The following is a 22,874-nucleotide window of genomic DNA, read 5'->3' as shown; positions in this document are numbered from 1 at the left end:
GTCTCACTCAGTAATAGTCAATGATATTATCCACCAGATTATCCAGGTATGATCACAATCTAGATTGACCTCAGATCCTCTATGAGAAAAGTGTTCAGATTCCAAGGTGACCAGAGAAACTCTGTGTGTCTGCTTGTTGTCCTTCCTCTCCTGTAGATGCACACATGTTACTGTGCTCCAGCCCAGGACCCCCACTCCAACCAGCACTATCGCCCTGTCAGCCCCGTGCACTACACCAGCCCCCAGAACCAGCCTCTACCCCAGCAGCCAGGTAAACACACACACACACACACACACACACACACTGCTATCTCTCTGTGTTTGTCTTGATTAGCTGAGCTGTCTCCCAGTGAGCTGCAGTCTGCTTGCTGAGTGTGTATTCTGTTTCTCTGCACCCTGGGGGACACACGATTGTTAGCTACAGCCTCCTGCCTCCTCAACACAGCTCTGTTTTACTGGTTGTTAGCTACAGCCTCCTGCCTCCTCAACACAGCTCTGTTTTACTGGTTGTTAGCTACAGCCTCCTGCCTCCTCAACACAGCTCTGTTTTACTGGTTGTTAGCTACAGCCTCCTGCCTCCTCAACACAGCTCTGTTTTACTGGTTGTTAGCTACAGCCTCCTGCCTCCTCAACACAGCTCTGTTTTACTGGTTGTTAGCTACAGCCTCCTGCCTCCTCAACACAGCTCTGTTTTACTGGTTGTTAGCTACAGCCTCCTGCCTCCTCAACACAGCTCTGTTTTACTGGTTGTTAGCTACAGCCTCCTGCCTCCTCAACACAGCTCTGTTTTACTGGTTGTTAGCTACAGCCTCCTGCCTCCTCAACACAGCTCTGTTTTACTGGTTGTTAGCTACAGCCTCCTGCCTCCTCAACACAGCTCTGTTTTACTGGTTGTTAGCTACAGCCTCCTGCCTCCTCAACACAGCTCTGTTTTACTGGTTGTTAGCTACAGCCTCCTGCCTCCTCAACACAGCTCCGTTTTACTGGTTGTTAGCTACAGCCTCCTGCCTCCTCAACACAGCTCTGTTTTACTGGTTGTTAGCTACAGCCTCCTGCCTCCTCAACACAGCTCTGTTTTACTGGTTGTTAGCTACAGCCTCCTGCCTCCTCAACACAGCTCTGTTTTACTGGTTGTTAGCTACAGCCTCCTGCCTCCTCAACACAGCTCTGTTTTACTGGTTGTTAGCTACAGCCTCCTGCCTCCTCAACACAGCTCTGTTTTACTGGTTGTTAGCTACAGCCTCCTGCCTCCTCAACACAGCTCTGTTTTACTGGTTGTTAGCTACAGCCTCCTGCCTCCTCAACACAGCTCTGTTTTACTGGTTGTTAGCTACAGCCTCCTGCCTCCTCAACACAGCTCTGTTTTACTGGTTGTTATCTACAGCCTCCTGCCTCCTCAACACAGCTCTGTTTTACTGGTTGTTAGCTACAGCCTCCTGCCTCCTCAACACAGCTCTGTTTTACTGGTTGTTAGCTACAGCCTCCTGCCTCCTCAACACAGCTCTGTTTTACTGGTTGTTATCTACAGCCTCCTGCCTCCTCAACACAGCTCTGTTTTACTGGTTGTTAGCTACAGCCTCCTGCCTCCTCAACACAGCTCTGTTTTACTGGTTGTTAGCTACAGCCTCCTGCCTCCTCAACACAGCTCTGTTTTACTGGTTGTTAGCTACAGCCTCCTGCCTCCTCAACACAGCTCTGTTTTACTGGTTGTTAGCTACAGCCTCCTGCCTCCTCAACACAGCTCTGTTTTACTGGTTGTTAGCTACAGCCTCCTGCCTCCTCAACACAGCTCTGTTTTACTGGTTGTTAGCTACAGCCTCCTGCCTCCTCAACACAGCTCCGTTTTACTGGTTGTTAGCTACAGCCTCCTGCCTCCTCAACACAGCTCTGTTTTACTGGTTGTTAGCTACAGCCTCCTGCCTCCTCAACACAGCTCTGTTTTACTGGTTGTTAGCTACAGCCTCCTGCCTCCTCAACACAGCTCTGTTTTACTGGTTGTTATCTACAGCCTCCTGCCTCCTCAACACAGCTCTGTTTTACTGGTTGTTAGCTACAGCCTCCTGCCTCCTCAACACAGCTCCGTTTTACTGGTTGTTAGCTACAGCCTCCTGCCTCCTCAACACAGCTCCGTTTTACTGGTTGTTAGCTACAGCCTCCTGCCTCCTCAACACAGCTCTGTTTTACTGGTTGTTAGCTACAGCCTCCTGCCTCCTCAACACAGCTCTGTTTTACTGGTTGTTAGCTACAGCCTCCTGCCTCCTCAACACAGCTCTGTTTTACTGGTTGTTAGCTACAGCCTCCTGCCTCCTCAACACAGCTCTGTTTTACTGGTTGTTAGCTACAGCCTCCTGCCTCCTCAACACAGCTCTGTTTTACTGGTTGTTAGCTACAGCCTCCTGCCTCCTCAACACAGCTCTGTTTTACTGGTTGTTATCTACAGCCTCCTGCCTCCTCAACACAGCTCTGTTTTACTGGTTGTTAGCTACAGCCTCCTGCCTCCTCAACACAGCTCTGTTTTACTGGTTGTTAGCTACAGCCTCCTGCCTCCTCAACACAGCTCTGTTTTACTGGTTGTTAGCTACAGCCTCCTGCCTCCTCAACACAGCTCTGTTTTACTGGTTGTTAGCTACAGCCTCCTGCCTCCTCAACACAGCTCTGTTTTACTGGTTGTTAGCTACAGCCTCCTGCCTCCTCAACACAGCTCTGTTTTACTGGTTGTTAGCTACAGCCTCCTGCCTCCTCAACACAGCTCTGTTTTACTGGTTGTTAGCTACAGCCTCCTGCCTCCTCAACACAGCTCTGTTTTACTGGTTGTTAGCTACAGCCTCCTGCCTCCTCAACACAGCTCTGTTTTACTGGTTGTTAGCTACAGCCTCCTGCCTCCTCAACACAGCTCTGTTTTACTGGTTGTTAGCTACAGCCTCCTGCCTCCTCAACACAGCTCTGTTTTACTGGTTGTTAGCTACAGCCTCCTGCCTCCTCAACACAGCTCTGTTTTACTGGTTGTTAGCTACAGCCTCCTGCCTCCTCAACACAGCTCCGTTTTACTGGTTGTTATCTACAGCCTCCTGCCTCCTCAACACAGCTCTGTTTTACTGGTTGTCTCCTGCTGAACGCAGCACTGTGGTCATTTACTGGCTTTAATGTGGAGGAATGCTACTCCATCGTGTGTTGGGGGAATTAGGAGGCATCACTTGGGGATGAGCAGAGGAACAAATTAGGCTATATACTGTAAGTCTACTAGTGCATAAACAGTTGAATATCCAGCCACAGTGAAAATAATGACTGTTTCCAAACCACTTGCATAAGGAAGTTGCTTCTGCAATCAAACAGTTTTGCTGAAGGCTTCAGTATAAATGATGCTTGTGGGAATTGAACCTACAACCTCACCACACTCTTAACTCAGACACACTGGACCACAGAGGTGTTGGTGATGAAGACCAGGAGTCTGGACTGGAACACAGAGGTGTTGGTGATGAAGACCAGGAGTCTGGACTGGAACACAGAGGTGTTGGTGATGAAGACCAGGAGTCTGGACTGGAACACAGAGGTGTTGGTGATGAAGACCAGGAGTCTGGACTGGAACACAGAGGTGTTGGTGATGAAGACCAGGAGTCTGGACTGGAACACAGAGGTGTTGGTGAGGAAGACCAGGAGTCTGGACTGGAACACAGAGGTGTTGGTGATGAAGACCAGGAGTCTGGACTGGAACACAGAGGTGTTGGTGATGAAGACCAGGAGTCTGGACTGGAACACAGAGGTGTTGGTGATGAAGACCAGGAGTCTGGACTGGAACACAGAGGTGTTGGTGAGGAAGACCAGGAGTCTGGACTGGAACACAGAGGTGTTGGTGAGGAAGACCAGGAGTCTGGACTGGAACACAGAGGTGTTGGTGAGGAAGACCAGGAGTCTGGACTGGAACACAGAGGTGTTGGTGATGGGGAAACCTGGAAAGCAGAGTGGCAGAATGCGGGGCCGGGACGCTGTCTGAGAGTTCTATGATTCTCACAGTGAACCGGTCTCTTTTTCAGCCCCTCACTTCTCTTCAGTCTCTCACTCCTCTCTTCTCCAGCGCTCTATTTTCAGCCCCTCAACTCTTCTTCTCCAGCGGTCATGATGATGACTACCTGTTCCTTCAGGGTCGTCATCTGTGTTATTACAAAGTGTCTTTTTGGAAGCGTTCAGTCCTGCAGATTACAACATAAAGCCACACTGACAATAGGCATAAAGCACCTGTTAGCAGCTTCCTATTTCACCTGCTGTGCCAAGGCAGTCTAATCCCATTCTCTGTGTGCTCAGGTGGAATGGTGTGTGGGGGATATAATGGGAGAGTCATTTCATGCTTGGTTTGTGAGCAGAGGTCAGGAGAGAGACTGGAGGACGGTCAAAATAGTGTCCTGCTCTTTCACATATGAAACCATTCATCGTCTATTGGTCTCGTCTTGTTCCACTTTTCCTCATTGGGGCTAAAGAATGTTCCAGTCACCTTTTTACAAAAGGACGACTAATGCGGTCCCTGGATTTCTCTGTGAGATGAGTCTGTAACCTTGACATTCAGCTGTCCACTATGGAACAAGCACTACTATTTCTACCACCGTTTTTACTTTGCCAGCGAGATCACCGTTTTTACTTTGCCAGAGAGACCACCGTTTTTACTTTGCTAGAGAGACCACCGTTTTTACTTTGCTAGAGAGACCACCGTTTTTACTTTGCCAGCGAGACCACCGTTTTTACTTTGCTAGAGAGACCACCGTTTTTACTTTGCCAGAGAGACCACTGTTTTTACTTTGCCAGCGAGACCACCGTTTTTACTTTGCCAGCGAGACCACCGTTTTTACTTTGCCAGCGAGACCACCGTTTTTACTTTGCCAGAGAGACCACCGTTTTTACTTTGCCAGCGAGACCACCGTTTTTACTTTGCCAGCGAGACCACCGTTTTTACTTTGCCAGCGAGACCACCGTTTTTACTTTGCCAGCGAGACCACCGTTTTTACTTTGCCAGAGAGACCACCGTTTTTACTTTGCCAGAGAGACCACCGTTTTTACTTTGCCAGAGAGACCACCGTTTTTACTTTGCCAGAGAGACCACCGTTTTTACTTTGCCAGCGAGACCACCGTTTTTACTTTGCCAGCGAGACCACCGTTTTTACTTTGCCAGCGAGACCACCGTTTTTACTTTGCCAGCGAGACCACCGTTTTTACTTTGCCAGCGAGACCACCGTTTTTACTTTGCCAGCGAGACCACCGTTTTTCTATGTTGCGCATTTTGCGTCGTCTGTTTTTGTAATTTGCTCATGTTAGTCTTTTGCTTTCACTGTTTTTTTCCCACTACACGCTTCCTTCCTTGGATTCAATATTGTATGATTTTTCTCCATGTTTTAGATGTCTTCTACATTGTAATGGGTATTATAAACTGGGTGGTTCGAGCCCTGAATGCTGATTGGCTGACAGCTGTGGTATATCACACAGTTTACCACATGGATGACAAAACATGTATTTTTACTTTTCTAATTATGTTGCTAACCAGTTTATAGTAGCAATAAGGCACCTCGGTGGTTTGTGGTATATGCCAATATACCACGGCTAAGGTCTGTATCCGGGCACTCCACGTTGCGTCGTGCTTAAGAACAGCCCTTAGCCGTGGTATATTGGCCACATACCACACCCCCTCAGGCCTTATTGATTAATTCTAATACAAGTAAAGAGAGAAGATCATCTCCCAAGACAACAGAGGCTTATTAAAAATGTTTCTCATTTCACTTCGGCTCATTCATTCATAGTCGTTATGAATAGAATTAATGTCACCATTTTGTTTAAAAACAATGAATTCAAATGTTCTGTATCTCACTAGATATTTCAATAGAAGTGAATTGTAACGTCCTAATGTTACTGAAGGTTACCATGCTGTGATGCCAAATCAGCCCCAGGGCCCTCAGCATCAGAACCTGGTGAACAACCAGCAGCACAGCAATATGGGAAATCACATGACGGCCTTCATGGTCCAGTACCCTTCAATGCCGTCTTATCAGGTACGTTCTTTTTGGCTTATCATTATTAAACTGTTGTTTTTCAATTAAAGAATCAAATTGATTTGTGCTGTCCTTTTTACTTTGACATGGTTTGATCTTCAATTGTAAACATCTTGCTCTTGTGAACATCTTTGCCTGACTGAAAATCTTCTAATTATATCAATCGAACCCTGACATGTTAAATAGTTTGAAGATTGAATTGAAAAGAGATTTGAAAGGGACCTGACATCAGATGTAAATGTAAAAAAGAGATACTCCTGCTTAATCCTGTTTTTCCATATGGTCTGTGTGCGTCGTGCAGGTATCAATGTCCCAGGGCTCTCAGAACATGCCTCCACATCAGCAGGCATGTCAACAGCCAATGATGATCCAGAGCCATCCAAGCCAAGGTCCCATGGCCATGTCAGGCATGCAGGTCTACTACAGTGTCATGCCTCCAAATCAACACAGCACCATGAGGTAGGAACTGAGCTGTTCTATTGTTGACACCAGGAACATGGACTGTGTATTAAATAGTCTAAGTGCTAGGTCTGTAATCTGGTACTGTTTCATATTCCAGAGTAGTTCAATGTTGATGAAAGCGCCGCAGATACCGGTGTACCAACCAACCTGCCAACACCATTTACAACAGTCCATTATAGTAGCTTGTAGCTAGACTCTATAGAGCCATAGTTCTCCTATAGTGTGGTTGATGAAGGGAGTTATTGCCGGTGTAGAAACCGGTCCTCATGGGAGCTGAGGTGTACTATTAAGACTGGGCTGCACTGCACCTGTATCATCAGCCTTATAAATCATCCTCCAGACTGACCTACTAACAGAAGCTCCACTGAGCTGAAAGTGACCTCCAGACTGACCTACTAACAGAAGCTCCACTGAGCTGAAAGTGACCTCCAGACTGACCTACTAACAGAAGCTCCACTGAGCTGAAAGTGACCTCCAGACTGACCTACTAACAGAAGCTCCACTGAGCTGAAAGTGACCTCCAGACTGACCTACTAACAGAAGCTCCACTGAGCTGAAAGTGACCTCCAGACTGACCTACTAACAGAAGCTCCACTGAGCTGAAAGTGACCTCCAGACTGACCTACTAACAGAAGCTCCACTGAGCTGAAAGTGATCTCCAGACTGACCTACTAACAGAAGCTCCACTGAGCTGAAAGTGACCTCCAGACTGACCTACTAACAGAAGCTCCACTGAGCTGAAAGTGACCTCCAGACTGACCTACTAACAGAAGCTCCACTGAGCTGAAAGTGACCTCCAGACTGACCTACTAACAGAAGCTCCACTGAGCTGAAAGTGACCTCCAGACTGACCTACTAACAGAAGCTCCACTGAGCTGAAAGTGACCTCCAGACTGACCTACTAACAGAAGCTCCACTGAGCTGAAAGTGACCTCCCTCCCTGTTGTACTGGTTCCTCTATACCGCCCCACAGCATCAGTACTGTCAGTGTTAATATTAAGTGTCCCAAATAAAACCCTATTCCCTATATAGTGCACTAGTTTTAACCAGAGCCCTATGGGTCCAGTACCAGGCAGCTGTAATGTAATCCTTCAGTCTGATGCCAGAGTGATTCAGGTCATAAAGAGGAAATGATTGACATGTTTGTTTTTCTCTTGGACTGTCACCATTAATCCGAGATCATTACCAGACCTTTAATACAAGACTATTTCTGAAACATTGTGTCAGGGCTCTTTAAGGGACACTTTGACAGCAAATATAAAGTGTCTGGCTGCTGGTGCTATCAATGTCTTTTAATTGATTCCTCATAGAGCTCCATAAATATATTGACTAAGCAAGTGTGTGTCCACAGTTCATCGATGGGTTTCTTACCACCTCCTGGGGCAGAGCAGATGCAGTTTCCCCGGGCTTCGTCTCCGTGTGGAACCCAGCAGCTACCAGGACAGCAGTGTGCAGGTAACATTACCCCTCCTCTCAGCAACACCAAGGTCGCGGGTTCAATCCCCCGGGATTACAGACATACTGAAATAGATACCGTTTGCTTTGAAAGACCCTTAAGTATGAGATTTGATACCATTAAAATGGTTTTCCTGCCTTGTGTGTCCATCCGAGGATGGAAAATGTTCCTTTGACAATGAAGCTGTGATTTTGACGTTGTTGTAACTGTGTGTCTGTAGGTGTGCTCCCCGGTCCTCACAGTGGTGGTATGGTGATGATGCAGCTGACCCTGCCCCCTAACCACCAGCCCAGAGCCCACTCCCCTCCACAGTGGAAACACAACAGATACTACAGTCTGGATCACACACGCAGCCAGAGGTCCTCAGAACAACTAGACCACTCACAGGTAAATACTCAGAACAACTAGACCACTCACAGGTAACTCCTCAGAACAACTAGACCACTCACAGGTAACTCCTCAGAACAACTAGACCACTCACAGGTAACTACTCAGAACAACTAGACCACTCACAGGTAACTCCTCAGAACAACTAGACCACTCACAGGTAACTCCTCAGAACAACTAGACCACTCACAGGTAACTCCTCAGAACAACTAGACCACTCACAGGTAACTACTCAGAACAACTAGACCACTCACAGGTAACTCCTCAGAACAACTAGACCACTCACAGGTAACTCCTCAGAACAACTAGACCACTCACAGGTAACTACTCAGAACAACTAGACCACTCACAGGTAACTACTCAGAACAACTAGACCACTCACAGGTAACTCCTCAGCTGCTGATAATTAGACATAACCATTCAGGAGTCTTTGTAATATTCTGCATGCTGGAGAGAGGGCAGGATCAGCCTGAGAGAGGGCAGGATCAGCCTGAGAGAGGGCAGGATCAGCCTGAGAGAGGGCAGGATCAGCCTGAGAGAGGGCAGGATCAGCCTGAGAGAGGGCAAGATGACTGATCTACACATCTTGCATCCCAAATAACTGCTCATTGTGTTATCAAGATAAGCGACTCCGAGCAGCGCATCTTGCTCAGGCCCGTCTCTTTGAACTAAGGATACACTTTCCCTCTGATCGACTATATTAAAGGGTTTCTATGTCCCCTCCTTTCTGCCTCTGTCCTATAGAACAGTCCCCAGCTGGGTGGTCCCAGCACGCCTCCGGCCCAGCTCCAAGCCCCAACCCACCAACTCACCTCCATAAAGAACCTCCGCTCGGCCGGCCTCACCCCCATCCCCATAATGACCCAGTTCCCCAGACCCTTCGGCCCAGGGCAGGCAGTGGACGGCAGATACCCATTACTGGGTCAACCCCTCCAGTACAACCCTGCCATCAGGCCTCCGCTGATCCACGGCACACACCACATGGTCCCCAACCACCACCACGTGAGTCCTCAGAACACACACCACATGGTCCCCAACCACCACCACGTGAGTCCTCAGAACACACACCACATGGTCCCCAACCACCACCACGTGAGTCCTCAGAACACACACCACATGGTCCCCAACCACCACCACGTGAGTCCTCAGAACACACACCACATGGTCCCCAACCACCACCACGTGAGTCCTCAGAACACACACCACATGGTCCCCAACCACCACCACGTGAGTCCTCAGAACACACACCACATGGTCCCCAACCACCACCACGTGAGTCCTCAGAACACACACCACATGGTCCCCAACCACCACCACGTGAGTCCTCAGAACACACACCACATGGTCCCCAACCACCACCACGTGAGTCCTCAGAACACACACCACATGGTCCCCAACCACCACCACGTGAGTCCTCAGAACACACACCACATGGTCCCCAACCACCACCACGTGAGTCCTCAGAACACACACCACATGGTCCCCAACCACCACCACGTGAGTCCTCAGAACACACACCACATGGTCCCCAACCACCACCACGTGAGTCCTCAGAACCACACCACGGCCCCACCACCCCACGTGGTCCCGCCACACCACGGCCCCACCACCCCCGTGAGTCCTCAGAACACACACCACATGGTCCCCAACCACCACCACGTGAGTCCTCAGAACACACACACACACACACGTGACAATGGAGGTTGTTTCATACGACAAAATGAACCAAATCTGTGAAATGAAAATGTAAGATTAAAAGATGAAAAAAGTAGACAATAGAATCTCAGACCAGTCAACATGTCTGCCTCCTTTTCCCTCAGGGCCCAATGGGAATCCGGCATCATGGGGGTCGAGGGAGGAGACCACCGCCTAGGAAGTCATTATCATCAGATCTTAGTGTAGGTGACCCAGGTAATAGAGAGGAGAGACCGTGACCCAGGTAATAGAGAGGAGAGACCGTGACCCAGGTAATAGAGAGGAGAGACCGTGACCCAGGTAATGGAGAGGAGAGACCGTGGCCCAGGTAATGGAGAGGAGAGACCGTGACCCAGGTAATGGAGAGGAGAGACCGTGACCCAGGTAATGGAGAGGAGAGACCGTGACCCAGGTAATAGAGAGGAGAGACCGTGACCCAGGTAATAGAGAGGAGAGACCGTGGCCCAGGTAATGGAGAGGAGAGACCGTGGCCCAGGTAATAGAGAGGAGAGACCGTGGCCCAGGTAATGGAGAGGAGAGACCGTGACCCAGGTAATAGAGAGGAGAGACCGTGACCCAGGTAATGGAGAGGAGAGACCGTGGCCCAGGTAATGGAGAGGAGAGACCGTGGCCCAGGTAATGGAGAGGAGAGACCGTGGCCCAGGTAATGGAGAGGAGAGACCGTGGCCCAGGTAATGGAGAGGAGAGACCGTGGCCCAGGTAATGGAGAGGAGAGACCGTGGCCCAGGTAATGGAGAGGAGAGACCGTGACCCAGGTAATGGAGAGGAGAGACCGTGACCCAGGTAATGGAGAGGAGAGACCGTGACCCAGGTAATGGAGAGGAGCGAGAGAGAGCCTACCTGTTCATGGTTGGTTGATCAATAGGACTGTGACGTTCCCAGATGGAAGAGGACTCCCGTGGTATTTACATATTGGCATGTATCCATTCAGGTGTATTTTGTGGCTTTTGGTGAATGTGTTCTAATGGTCTAAAGTCACGCTGTTGCTACTGCCTGTAAACACACAGTCCAGTTCAAAGTGAATGATGGCAGGCCAACTGCCTGTAAACACACAGTCCAGTTCAAAGTGAATGATGGCAGGCCAACTGCCTGTAAACACACAGTCCAGTTCATAGTGAATGATGGCAGGTCCTACTACCTGTAAACACACAGTCCAGTTCAAAGTGAATGATGGCAGGTCCTACTGCATGTAAACACACAGTCCAGTTCATAGTGAATGATGGCAGGCCAACTGCCTGTAAACACACAGTCCAGTTCATAGTGAATGATGGCAGGTCCTACTGCCTGTAAACACACAGTCCAGTTCAAAGTGAATGATGGCAGGTCCTACTGCCTGTAAACACACAGTCCAGTTCAAAGTGAATGATGGCTGGGCCAACTGCCTGTAAACACACAGTCCAGTTCATAGTGAATGATGGCAGGTCCTACTGCCTGTAAACACACAGTCCAGTTCAAAGTGAATGATGGCAGGTCCTACTGCCTGTAAACACACAGTCTAGTTCAAAGTGAATGATGGCAGGCCAACTGCCTGTAAACACACAGTCCAGTTCAAAGTGAATGATGGCAGGTCCTACTGCCTATAAACACACAGTCCAGGTCAAAGTGAATGATGGCAGGTCCTACTACCTGTAAACACACAGTCCAGTTCATAGTGAATGATGGCAGGTCCTACTGCCTGTAAACACACAGTCCAGTTCATAGTGAATGATGGCAGGTCCTATTGCCTGTAAACACACAGTCCAGTTCATAGTGAATGATGGCAGGCCAACTGCCTGTAAACCCACAGTCCAGTTCATAGTGAATGATGGCAGGCCAACTGCCTGTAAACACACAGTCCAGTTCATAGTGAATGATGTCAGGCCCTACTGCCTGTAAACACACAGTCCAGTTCAAAGTAAATGATGGCAGGCCCATGTGGCAAATGGCTTATTTGCATATATGCCTACTGTAGCTTTGATTGGCTCTGGCGCACCAGTCTGTGTAGAGTCTGGTTCTGGACAAGACATACATGTTCTTATTGGGGTTTATTTACTGCAGTGTCTATTAATTGTCCAAACGCACGGCCACTTTCCCACTATATATTGTTATAGAATTTTAACAAATGCCTTACTCAATGTCAGTTCCCAAACATTCTATGAAGTATGAAAATGTGAAAATAACCATATCTAAGTGCTTGTCAGAGAATGTAAAGAAAAGTTTTTTATGAAAGTGCCATTCTCCCTGGGGGGGGGGGGGGTGTGATCAGATTTTTTAAAGATTTCATGTTGCTAAAACGCTGTCAGTTCCACATCAAACGACTAAAACTGGATATTAGGCACATAGAACATATAATGGACCTATATATTTTTAAATAATATCGTCTTTGAGAACTAATAATAACCTAAATAAAAGCTAGACGAGGAGAATTTAAAAAATGATGCATTCATGAGTTTTGTCATGGCGTGAGGCCCCCATTTTTTTTCATTTTATTTGTCACTCAGATAGCATAAGCCTTGGCAAAATGTGTAGAATTGAGCTTTTAAACAACATTTTGTCACTCCAGCCAATAGGACAGCCTCAAATGTAAGTTGGTGACCGCACCATTGGCCAAGCCCATAGCCACACCCACCACCTAAGCCCCGTTTTGATCCATAAAAACCCTGTATATGTGATTATGTAACCCTGTTCAGTTTATTTATTTTGGAGTATAAATAATAATGGTCTGAATGGATTCCTGTGGATCATCACACTTGAGTCTTAGAACAATATTTTTTCTAATATAATATTTATAAACAACCTAGTTAAAAATAAATATACAGTACCTGTCAAAAGATTTGGACACACCTACTCATTCAAGGGTTTTTCTTTATTTTTACTATTTTCTACATTGTAGAATAATAGTGAAGACATCAACTGAAATAACACATCGAATCATGTAGTAACTAAAAACGTGTTAAACAAATCAAAATAGATTTTAGATTCTTCTAAGTAGCCACCCTTTGCCATGATGACAGCTTTGCACACTCTTGGCATTCTCTCAACCAGCTAGTTGAGCTGTTCCCACATATGCTGAGCACTTGTTGGCTGCTTTTCCTTCCCTCTGCGGTCCAACTCATCCCAAACCATCTCAATTGGGTTGAGGTCAGGTGATTGTGGAGGCCTCATCACTCTCCTTCTTGGTCAAATAGGCCGTACACAGTCTGGAGGTGTGTTGGGCCATTGTCCTGTTGAAAACAAATGATAGTCCCACTAAGCACAAACCAGATGGGATGGCATATCGCTGCAGAATGCTGTGGTAGCCATGCTGGTTAAGTGTGCCTTGAATTCTAAATAAATCACAGACAGTGTCACTAGCAAAGCACCATCACACTACCTTCTTCATGGTGGGAACCACACATGCGGAGATCATCCGTTCACCTACTCTACGTCTCAAAGACCAAAAATCTCAAATTTGGATTTCCACCCGTCTAATGTTCATAGCTCATGTTTCTTGGCCCAAGCAAGTATTTTCTTGATTGACTGACCTTCATGTCTTAAAGTAATGATGGACTGCTGGTTCTCTTTGTTTATTTGAGCTGTTCTTGCCATAATATGGACTTGGTCTTTAACCAAATAGGGCTATCTTCTGTATACCACCACTACCTTGTAACAACACAACTGATTGGCTCAAACACATTACGAAGGACAGAAATTCCATTTAAATTTTACATTTACGTCATTTAGCAGACGCTCTTATCCAGAGCGACTTACAAATTCCACAAATTAACTTTCAACAAGGCACACCTGTTAATTGAAATGTGTTCCACCTCATGAAGCTGGTTGAGAGAATGCCAAGAGTGTGCAAAGGGTGGCTACTTTGAAGCATCTCGAATATAACATGTATTTTGATTTGTTTAACACTTTTTTTTGGTTACTACATGATTCTACATGCGTTTCATAGTTTTGATGTCTTCACTGTTATTCTACAATGTAGAAAATAGTCAAAATAAAGAAAAACCCTTGAATGAGTAGGTGTGTTAGAAGCTTTTGACTGGTTCTGTATGTGTATATATATTCTCATTAAAAACCACTTGCTGTGCACTGAAGGACTATACGGGAATGTATTTGTTCATGTAAGAAGAATTTATAGACAAGGTAGAATTCACACCTGGCTAAATAAAGAAACTGGTGTACCTAGGTGTTAGGAATATAATGATTCTCTCACATACTGGATTGGATTCCACACAGCAAGATTTTATTTTAGAAGGGAAAATGATCCTTATTGAAATGACTAGTGTTTATTGGTCCACAATTACTCCCCCAACAGCTAAACTAAATGTCATCCCTGTTGCCACTAGAGATGATCAGCTTCCGTTGGTCTCCGTGCAGTAAAAGATCATGTTGTCAATAACTGACCTGGTGAATCAATCAATTCTCTCTCCGTGCAGTGAACGGTGGAGTCCTGGAGGTGCTGGAGCTACCAGAGGGCATCAGTCGTACGGAGGCAGACTCTCTCCTGGGGGAGCTGTACAGAGGAGGGGCCATGATCAAGTGGTTGTCTGAGACCCAACAGCACCAACACCAGAACCAGTCTGGTGAAACCCTGCTGAAGCACTGTGGGGCTGGGGGGGACAGTAACAACGGTGACACAAACACTGACACTACTTCCTGTTCCAAACCCCCCAGTAGTAACCATAATGACCTGGCGTCCACCTACACCATCCTGGCTGTGTTTCCCTCCAGGTACGCAGCTCAGAACGCCTTGCTCAGACACAGTGGCCCTGCCGGCCCTGGGCCCCTCCTTACCACCACGTTCAAACTCAGAACAAGCAAGAGACACTCTGAGTTTCACAACCTGGAGAGGACCAGCTCTCAATAGCAGGGTGGGGTGCTGTATCCAGCCAACCTGGAGAGGACCAGCTCTCAATAGCAGGGTGGGGTGCTGTATCCAGCCAACCTGGAGAGGACCAGCTCTCAGTAGCAGGGTGGGGTGCTGTATCCAGCCAACCTGGAGAGGACCACCTCTCAATAGCAGGGTGGGGTGCTGTATCCAGCCAACCTGGAGAGGACCACCTCTCAATAGCAGGGTGGGGTGCTGTATCCAGCCAACCTGGAGAGGACCACCTCTCAATAGCAGGGTGGGGTGATATGTTACGAGGGCTCCTGAGAGGTTGTTCTAGGGGCTCCCACGGGGTGCTATGAGGGGCTGCCCGTCATGGGCCCCCGCCATGGCCCCTCCACTCCACCACCACCTCCTCCACTGCTGACATCAGCCAACCAACCAGACACCCCTCTTCTGCAAGCATCACTCATTAGTCTCCACTTCCCACCAGACTGACTGACAGACAGACTGATGGAGTATCACTCGGTTGGCATTATCTAACAGCTTTTTCACTTGTAGAGGCTTTCTGGGAATGTGTTGATGCCTTTGGAATGTTCTCTACTTTTGTGAGATGAAAATGTGTAAAAAGGATCAGACAACACGCCAATGTTGAAACACAAAGACACAGACAGAAAAACAAGAATGAAGTTCCAAAAGTGTGATATTATTTTATTTGCCGACAGAACATGGTAAAGGAGCAGCATGTTTTATTTAGTTTTATGTTTGTTAAAAGCTGCAGTCAGAACAGCCAAAGCAGGGTTGTACTCATTCATTACAAGAGGATAATATACTAAGTGTCTCTCATTGGACAAGAGTGTCTCTTTGGGCCGGATTCTGATTTGAGATCTGCAACGGATAACTCCAGATTTCAGTTTAAAATGTCCCATTGACGTAAAAGCTTGATTTACACGAAAGCCTGAGTTGTGCCGGTGTATAATATCAAGTTAGGATTCGGCCCGTAGAGTCAGTCTCCTGTTAGTCAGTTGGTGTGCTACTACAACAGCAGATTAGAGTCTTCTAGAACAAGGTTGTGTTCCAAATGGCACCCCATTTCCCTATACAGTGCACTACTTAGGTCCCATAGGGCTATGGTTTTATGGGACCTGGTCTAAAGTAGTGGACTACCTAGAGAATAGGGTTCCATTTGGGACTTAGCCCAACAGAATGTTTTTTTTTTTTTTGTGCCTTCTAACTGGACTCTGGTGCCACTATCCATCCCTCTCCCAAACACCCCTAAAGACAAGATACCCCATCCAATTCCATTTGTATAAACTCTGACCCACCAATTTCATTCACAATAAATCATCACTGATATGGTAGCTAAATTATTCAGACTTTTCTACGTAGTAAATGGTATCTTTGCACTGGCACAAGGGAGAAATGTTTGTTTTGATAGTGGTTTATCGTTTTTAAGTTGAGAAGAACCTTGGTGCATCTCATTGATGGTTTATTCTATTTGAGCTATTCTAAAATGAATGGCCTTCTCACCAACCTCCAACCCTCTCTGTTCAGTCCACCCATTCCCTGGCTATTCTAAAATGAATGGCCTTCTCACCAACCTCCAACCCTCTCTGTTCAGTCCACCCATTCCCTGGCTATTCTAAAATGAATGGCCTTCTCACCAACCTCCAACCCTCTCTGTTCAGTCCACCCATTCCCTGGCTATTCTAAAATGAATGGCCTTCTCACCAACCTCCAACCCTCTCTGTTCAGTCCACCCATTCCCTGGCTATTCTAAAATGAATGGCCTTCTCACCAACCTCCAACCCTCTCTGTTCAGTCCACCCATTCCCTGGCTATTCTAAAATGAATGGCCTTCTCACCAACCTCCAACCCTCTCTGTTCAGTCCACCCATTCCCTGGCTATTCTAAAATGAATGGCCTTCTCACCAACCTCCAACCCTCTCTGTTCAGTCCACCCATTCCCTGGCTATTCTAAAATGAATGGCCTTCTCACCAACCTCCAACCCTCTCTGTTCAGTCCACCCATTCCCTGGCTATTCTAAAATGAATGGCCTTCTCACCAACCTCCAACCCTCTCTGTTCAGTCCACCCATTCCCTGGCTATTCTAAAATGAATGGCCTTCTCACCAACCTCCAACCCTCTCTGTTCAGTCCACCCATTCCCTGGCTATTCTAAAATGAATGGCCTTCTCACCAACCTCCAACCCTCTCTGTTCAGTCCACCCATTCCCTGGTTACGTATCAAATGGCACCCTATTCCCTATGGGCCCTGGTCAAAAGTAGTGCACTATATAGGGTGGCCAGGCCAAATTCCTTTAATGTTTAGTTCGTTTTACCATTTGTATCCTATCAGAAGGGTCACTGGAAAAGTGTGCGTTATTCACAACACACCCCCAACCCCATCATACCCAAACACATTTCTATTTAAGATGGTTGTTGATGGTGGATTCAGGAGAGATGTACAGTCTGCTGGTGCAAGATGTTTTTATTTCTGTTTGAAACCAATAAATGTTTACACCAAAACGATGTGCTTTGTCATTTCAATAACACTCCTGTCGTTTGACAAAATATGAGATTCTTTCTGCTTGCTTCATTACCACCAAGGACATACAGGTAACTGCCAACATAGTGTCTTCATAGGGTGTTGGGCTACCATGAGCCAGAACAGCTTCAATGCACCTTGGCATAGATTATACAAGTGTCGAACTCTTGTCGGAGGGATGCGACGCCATTCATCCACGACAATTTCCATCATTTGTTGTTTTGTTGATGGTGGAAAATGCTGTTTCATTCACTTCTCCAGAATCTCCCATAAGTATTCAATTTGGTTGATATCTGGTGACAGACGGCATATGGTTTATATCGTTTTTCATGCTCATCAAACCATTCCGTGACTACTTGTGCATGGGGACATTGTCATCCTATGGAGGCATAGCCATGGTTACCAAGATAATGACCTACCCAGCATTTTTATACACGTTAGCATGATGGGATGTTAATTGAACCACACCTGTGTGGAAGCACCAGCTTTCAATATACGTTGTATCCCTCATTTACTCTAAAGTGTTTTCATTAAAATTGGCAGTTACCAATATAGTTGATCATATTAGCTACAGTAATTGTGTTCTTGTATAAACATTGAATTTAACATGGTTTGTTCTCCATAGGATATCATCATCCAACGTAAAATATAAAGCCCCAGAGAAATGCTACCTTCAATATTGTGGTTGTCATCCTACAAGGAGAATCTGTGATATATTTATGTTTATTGTGCCGATAGTATGAACCGAATTTCAAGATTGGAGCGACAGTGCCCAATGGTGGACTTATTATTGCATTTTCACTACCAATGGAGAAGACCAGAGGCTCAACTCGGCGGAAAATCTGTCTTCCTCCGTTAGGTGGCGTATGTTCATTGTTTCGCACATCAAGCAAATAGTAATTGTATGGAGATGTGCGCCTACACAAGTAGACAGTACTTGCTACAAAGTTACAGAAAGCTAAACCAACAACTACACAAACTGAAATTGAATACATTGTAAACGCAGGTCCAACGAGCATTTTTTTTGGAGCATCTGATGACCTAACGTGGTGAGTGATTAACATGAACTTCTCTGGTCGCTGTACTGTACTGTCAAATCCTCCCACATGTTTCTAGTATGACCAGCGGTTTTCAGTAACAAGTATTTATTTATTTATTTATTTATTCAGTTGTCATATTGGCAGGTTTGATAGCTTCTAGCGTAGTGTTTTATATGCAATGCGACCTCCTCGTAATTAACAGTCAGTGTTCACGAGTGTCCTGACGAGAAGGAAAACTTTTATAACTATGTCAGGCAAAATCGGGCATTATAAGCTTATTGTTATGGATGTATCTTAATGAATTGCTAGTCGGCTAGCTAGCATACAAGAGATGGTAAGTTGGCTAGTTGGCTAGCTAGCATACAAGAGATGGTAAGTTGGCTAGTTGGCTAGCTAGCATACAAGAAATGGTAAGTTGGCTAGTTGGCTAGCTAGCATACAAGAGATGGTAAGTTGGCTAGGTGGCTAGGTAGCATACAAGAGATGGTAAGGTGGCTAGGTGGCTAGGTAGCATACAAAAGATGGTAAATTGGCTAGTTGGCTAGCTAGCAAACAAGAGATGGTAAGTTGGCTAGGTGGCTAGGTAGCATACAAAAGATGGTAAATTGGCTAGTTGGCTAGCTAGCAAACAAGAGATGGTAAGTTGGCTAGTTGGCTAGCTAGCAAACAAGAGCGGGATAAACAGCTTAAACAAACGTTATTCTTGGTGCGGAGGTGGTGACTGTGTGTAGCTGGCTAGCAGCAGGCAAGGGGTGATAATGTTTTCACTGAGCATGGCAACGGAACTTAAAGAACGAACGACTGGGTCGCGTCTCTAGCAACCAAAATATGAATTCGCTTCTACAAATGAAAATATCAACGAAAAATAAGTATTTCTACCGGCGAATGTGTGCTTTCATATTGTTTTATTTGGCAACTGTGATATAAGTGGGATAAACGCCGCTGTACATTATTTTTGAAAAATGAAGTCCGCAGAGGGACCATTATTTCCAAGGTAACGTTAATGTACAGAACGGAGGCGTTTACGTATCCACCAATCCAAAGAAAGGATAGGCGGGAGCTAGTCAGCCCGCGGTGCCGAACTGGGACTTCAGTGCGTTTAAAACAAGATCACTGACCTCATGATTTGACCTCGTATTTTTCAGAGATCCCAGTTGTTTTGAACTCGGCATCAGTATATCGATAATTATTGAGCAGACGCAGGTCTAGCATCCGCGTATCCACCTGAAATCCATAAAGCAGAAATGCTAAACTGACCTTAGATCAGGCATTCTACTACGATTCACATATCGAAACCGAAACAAGGTAAATGCGTTTGGTTTTCATATTGTCAATGGCAGTCGAAATAAACTACATCTCGCTCTGAGTTGAAATTAGTGTTGTTTAAACTGAAACGGGTAAGTTCTACTTCATGCATGATAGATCAAGTTTTATGCTAAGTTATGGCATGATTTAGGGTGCGTTCGTAAATTCACTCTGGCTGGTTAGGTGACAACAGCCTAACCAGCTCTGCTAAGGTGAGTAAAATGGTCAGAGTGAGGCGTTCCCTAATTCTTGTCTGGACGTAGCTAGCAAGTTAGCTAACTTTAGCCAGTTAGCTTGGGTGTTTGACTGCCATTGTGTGGTCAGAACGCTCCGATCAACCCTACTCCTGACCAGAGCGTCCAGCGTGCGCTCTAAACGCGCCGAGAGCGAAACGTCTGAATTTACAACGCCCAGAGGCCACTCAGACACCCCAGGGTGAATTTACGAATACACCCATAAAATCATTCAAGAGCAGTTTTTGGTTATTTGTTTTAACATCCACGGCATTATAAGAGATCAGTTCAAAGAGAATACATTTTAAGAAGATATACGTTTTACAATCTGAATTATTTGTATCTTTTTAGTCATAGATAGGCTAAACCTCCACATGACCATGGTTTATTTGCATACCATTGATTGTAGGTGATGAACCTCTCAGAGGAGAACAGGACAGTCGTGGTCTCTGGTGTACCAGACATACTGTCCAGCAGTCGCATGGCAGACAAACTGGTTATTCACTTCCAGAGCTCCAGAAGCCACGGAGGAGATGTAGAAAACATCAAGTACCCGACCAGCTTCAAGGGGGTGGCTTTTGTTACATTTGAAAACACCAGAGGTAACAGAAATACTGTAACAAAAGTTTTCTTAGCTGGGATTTAGTTTTGTTACATATATGCCTATAGATCATAACAAAACATGTATTCTAACAGATGCTGAGATGGTAATCAGGAAGAAACAGATCATGTGTGATAAGGAGTTCCCTCAAGACTACCCTATCACTGTATACAAATTCACCCAAGACGTGAGTACAGTCAAGCAATCAAATCAATCAACAGTAAATCAATACAGTAAATGTTTATTCCTGCATGGAAGGAACAGTAGCACACAGTACAGTACACATACTGACTGATCCTATGTTCATCATGCCATAGGTGTTGTTCTACGCGAACGCTAAAGTGGACCTGTCAATCTTCGGTGACGAGGAACAGCAGGAGTCTGTGATCCAAAGCTTGCAGCCTGCTCACAGATCAGTGAGGATCTGCCTTCTACCCAGCCAGGAGGGTAAAGCTTCAGTGGAGGGGCCCTTCTCTGCTGTCAGGGCCCTGAGGGAGGACCTGCTCCAGCGGGCCACTACCAGCAGCAGCAGTCACCCAGGGGAGAAGCACAGGGCTCCATTGAGCTCTGGTTACTCCCTGACCTCAGTGGCAGCAGGGAATGGGGTATCCCAGGTCAGCAGCAGTCATGCCTGGGAAAAGCACAGGGCTCCATCGAGCTCTGGTTACTCCCTGACCTCAGTGGCAGCAGGGAATGGGGTATCCCAGGTCAGCAGCAGTCATGCCTGGGAAAAGCACAGGGCTCCATCGAGCTCTGGTTACTCCCTGACCACAGTGGCAGCAGGGAATGGGGTATCCCAGGTCAGCAGCAGTCATGCCTGGGAAAAGCACAGGGCTCCATCGAGCTCTGGTTACTCCCTGACCTCAGTGGCAGCAGGGAATGGGGTATCCCAGGTCAGCAGCAGTCATGCCTGGGAAAAGCACAGATCTCCATCAAGCTATGATCATTCCCTGAGCTCTGTGGTAGCAGAGACTAGGTCTTCCAGGGTCAGATCTGGTGATGGTGCTGAGGTGGACTTCCGGGTCAGCGGTTACACCTGGGAGAAGAAGAACGGGGCAGCTCCATCAAGTGCTGATCATTCTCTGTCAAGCTCTGTGGCAGGAGGGAGTGGGGCTTCTACAATAAATGAATCCTTGGAAAAGCACCGCAGGGCAGCTCCATCAAGCTCTGATCATTCTCGGAGCTCCGTGGCATCAGGGAGTGGGGAATCCAAGGTCGTCAGCAGCAGTCACACATTAGAGAAGTACATCGCTCCGTCAAGCCATGATCAATCTCTGTCAAGCCCAGTGGCAGCAGGGACTTCCAAGGTCAGCTCAGGGGGTGATGTTGACGTGGAAGAGGAGTCCACGTGGGTGGACACAAACATATTTCTTTACATTCAGAGATTTTCTAAAGACCAGTTTGACCAATGCCTTAGGAACCACGGTGTGTCAGCTGTGTTGGATGACAATGATGTGGCCGACCTGACTCTGATATCGCTGAGAGGAGGACGCAACAGCAAGGGTCTCTCTGAAGTGCAGCTGACCATGTCAGAGCTGACTGATTTGGTCGCTGTTTGGCAGTCAACCCTGAGAATCCACACTATAGACTATAGAAGGCAGGACGTGCTTGAGAGAAGGAGGCTGCTGCAAATCTGTGCCGAGTTAAACAACCTTTATGAAGACGTTCTGTACGTGCAGAAGGAGTTTAGTGTCCAGGTCATCGGTCCCTCTATGTCCAGTCATCTCTTTAGTGAGTGTGTGAAGGATAGAATGGATCAACTGGATAAAGAGAACTTGTAGTCAGAAGGTGAATCATTTTACCATTCTGCAATAGCAGCTATGCACGAAGAGCTTTTTGCGCGGTATATATTGATAGCACTGTGAGACGTTTTCAAGAGATTTCTGTGACAACTAAATAGTGTTGAGTTTGTGTTATTTGCTGTGCCTCAACAAGGATGCTGTTTTGTGTCAAGCTAGCCATGAAAACGCAACCAGATAATAGACTAGAAACTACATGTTAATGAGTCAACACTAGAGGGTGCTGTTGTACTGAATATACACAATTTGTTCCATTAAATCAATTATTTCTGTGTCCTGACTCGATCCACCTGTGTATTTATTTGGGGCTGTAAGCCGCCACCTCAGCTGAGATCATGCATGGGACAAATTAACTATGTCATCAAGGCCAATATTTCCTGTCCCAACCATGATTAACTAAGTACATTCATTACCAGTCAAAAGTTTGGACATGCCTATTTTCTACATTGTAGAATAATAGTGAAGACATCAAAACTATGAAATAACACCTATGGAATCAT

The 22,874-nt window shown here is 46.4% G+C and overlaps 2 protein-coding genes across 13 annotated transcripts in view; both read left to right on the top strand.

Moving 5' to 3' along the window:
* LOC106574855 (R3H domain-containing protein 1) overlaps nucleotides 1–17,377 on the top strand; it is a 50,426-nt gene extending 33,049 nt beyond the window's left edge. For 9 of the 10 annotated variants that reach the window (XM_082963085.1, XM_082963084.1, XM_082963088.1 and 6 more), the window contains 8 exons: nucleotides 157–271; nucleotides 5,896–6,029; nucleotides 6,331–6,488; nucleotides 7,843–7,946; nucleotides 8,168–8,334; nucleotides 9,079–9,336; nucleotides 10,155–10,245; nucleotides 14,457–17,377. In XM_082963085.1, the coding sequence (XP_082819211.1) occupies nucleotides 157–271; nucleotides 5,896–6,029; nucleotides 6,331–6,488; nucleotides 7,843–7,946; nucleotides 8,168–8,334; nucleotides 9,079–9,336; nucleotides 10,155–10,245; nucleotides 14,457–14,887 (1,458 nt within the window). In that variant the 3' untranslated portion in view covers nucleotides 14,888–17,377. The remainder of the gene's footprint in view (nucleotides 1–156; nucleotides 272–5,895; nucleotides 6,030–6,330; nucleotides 6,489–7,842; nucleotides 7,947–8,167; nucleotides 8,335–9,078; nucleotides 9,337–10,154; nucleotides 10,246–14,456) is intronic. The other variant, XM_082963090.1, reaches the window with a different exon arrangement.
* An 836-nt stretch (nucleotides 17,378–18,213) lies between these two features.
* Nucleotides 18,214–22,654, top strand: LOC106593951 (uncharacterized). Of its 3 annotated transcripts, none has more exons than XM_082963079.1 (4): nucleotides 18,214–18,445; nucleotides 20,384–20,576; nucleotides 20,671–20,762; nucleotides 20,893–22,654. In XM_082963079.1, the coding sequence occupies exons 2-4, from the start codon at nucleotides 20,387–20,389 to the stop codon at nucleotides 22,354–22,356; spliced, it is 1,746 nt and encodes a 581-aa protein (XP_082819205.1). In that variant the 5' UTR covers nucleotides 18,214–18,445; nucleotides 20,384–20,386; the 3' UTR covers nucleotides 22,357–22,654. The 3 variants fall into 3 exon arrangements, with proteins under 3 accessions (XP_082819205.1, XP_082819207.1, XP_082819206.1); XM_082963081.1 differs by lacking the exon at nucleotides 18,214–18,445 and adding an exon at nucleotides 18,553–19,833; XM_082963080.1 differs by lacking the exon at nucleotides 18,214–18,445 and adding an exon at nucleotides 18,554–19,741.
* The last annotated feature ends 220 nt before the right edge of the window (nucleotides 22,655–22,874 follow it).

This window comes from Salmo salar, chromosome 16 (genome assembly GCF_965601325.2).
Source record: "Salmo salar chromosome 16, fSalSal1, whole genome shotgun sequence".
Lineage (NCBI taxonomy): Eukaryota > Metazoa > Chordata > Actinopteri > Salmoniformes > Salmonidae > Salmo > Salmo salar.
This window is presented reverse-complemented; position numbering and strand designations above follow the sequence as displayed.

Coding starts and splice junctions, on each gene's coding strand:
- LOC106593951 (XM_082963079.1), top strand. CDS start 20,387: ATGAACCTCTCAGAGGAGAACAGGACAGTCGTGGTCTCTGGTGTACCA. Junction 20,577..20,670: donor TACATTTGAAAACACCAGAG/GTAACAGAAATA, acceptor GTATTCTAACAG/ATGCTGAGATGGTAATCAGG. Junction 20,763..20,892: donor TATACAAATTCACCCAAGAC/GTGAGTACAGTC, acceptor ATCATGCCATAG/GTGTTGTTCTACGCGAACGC.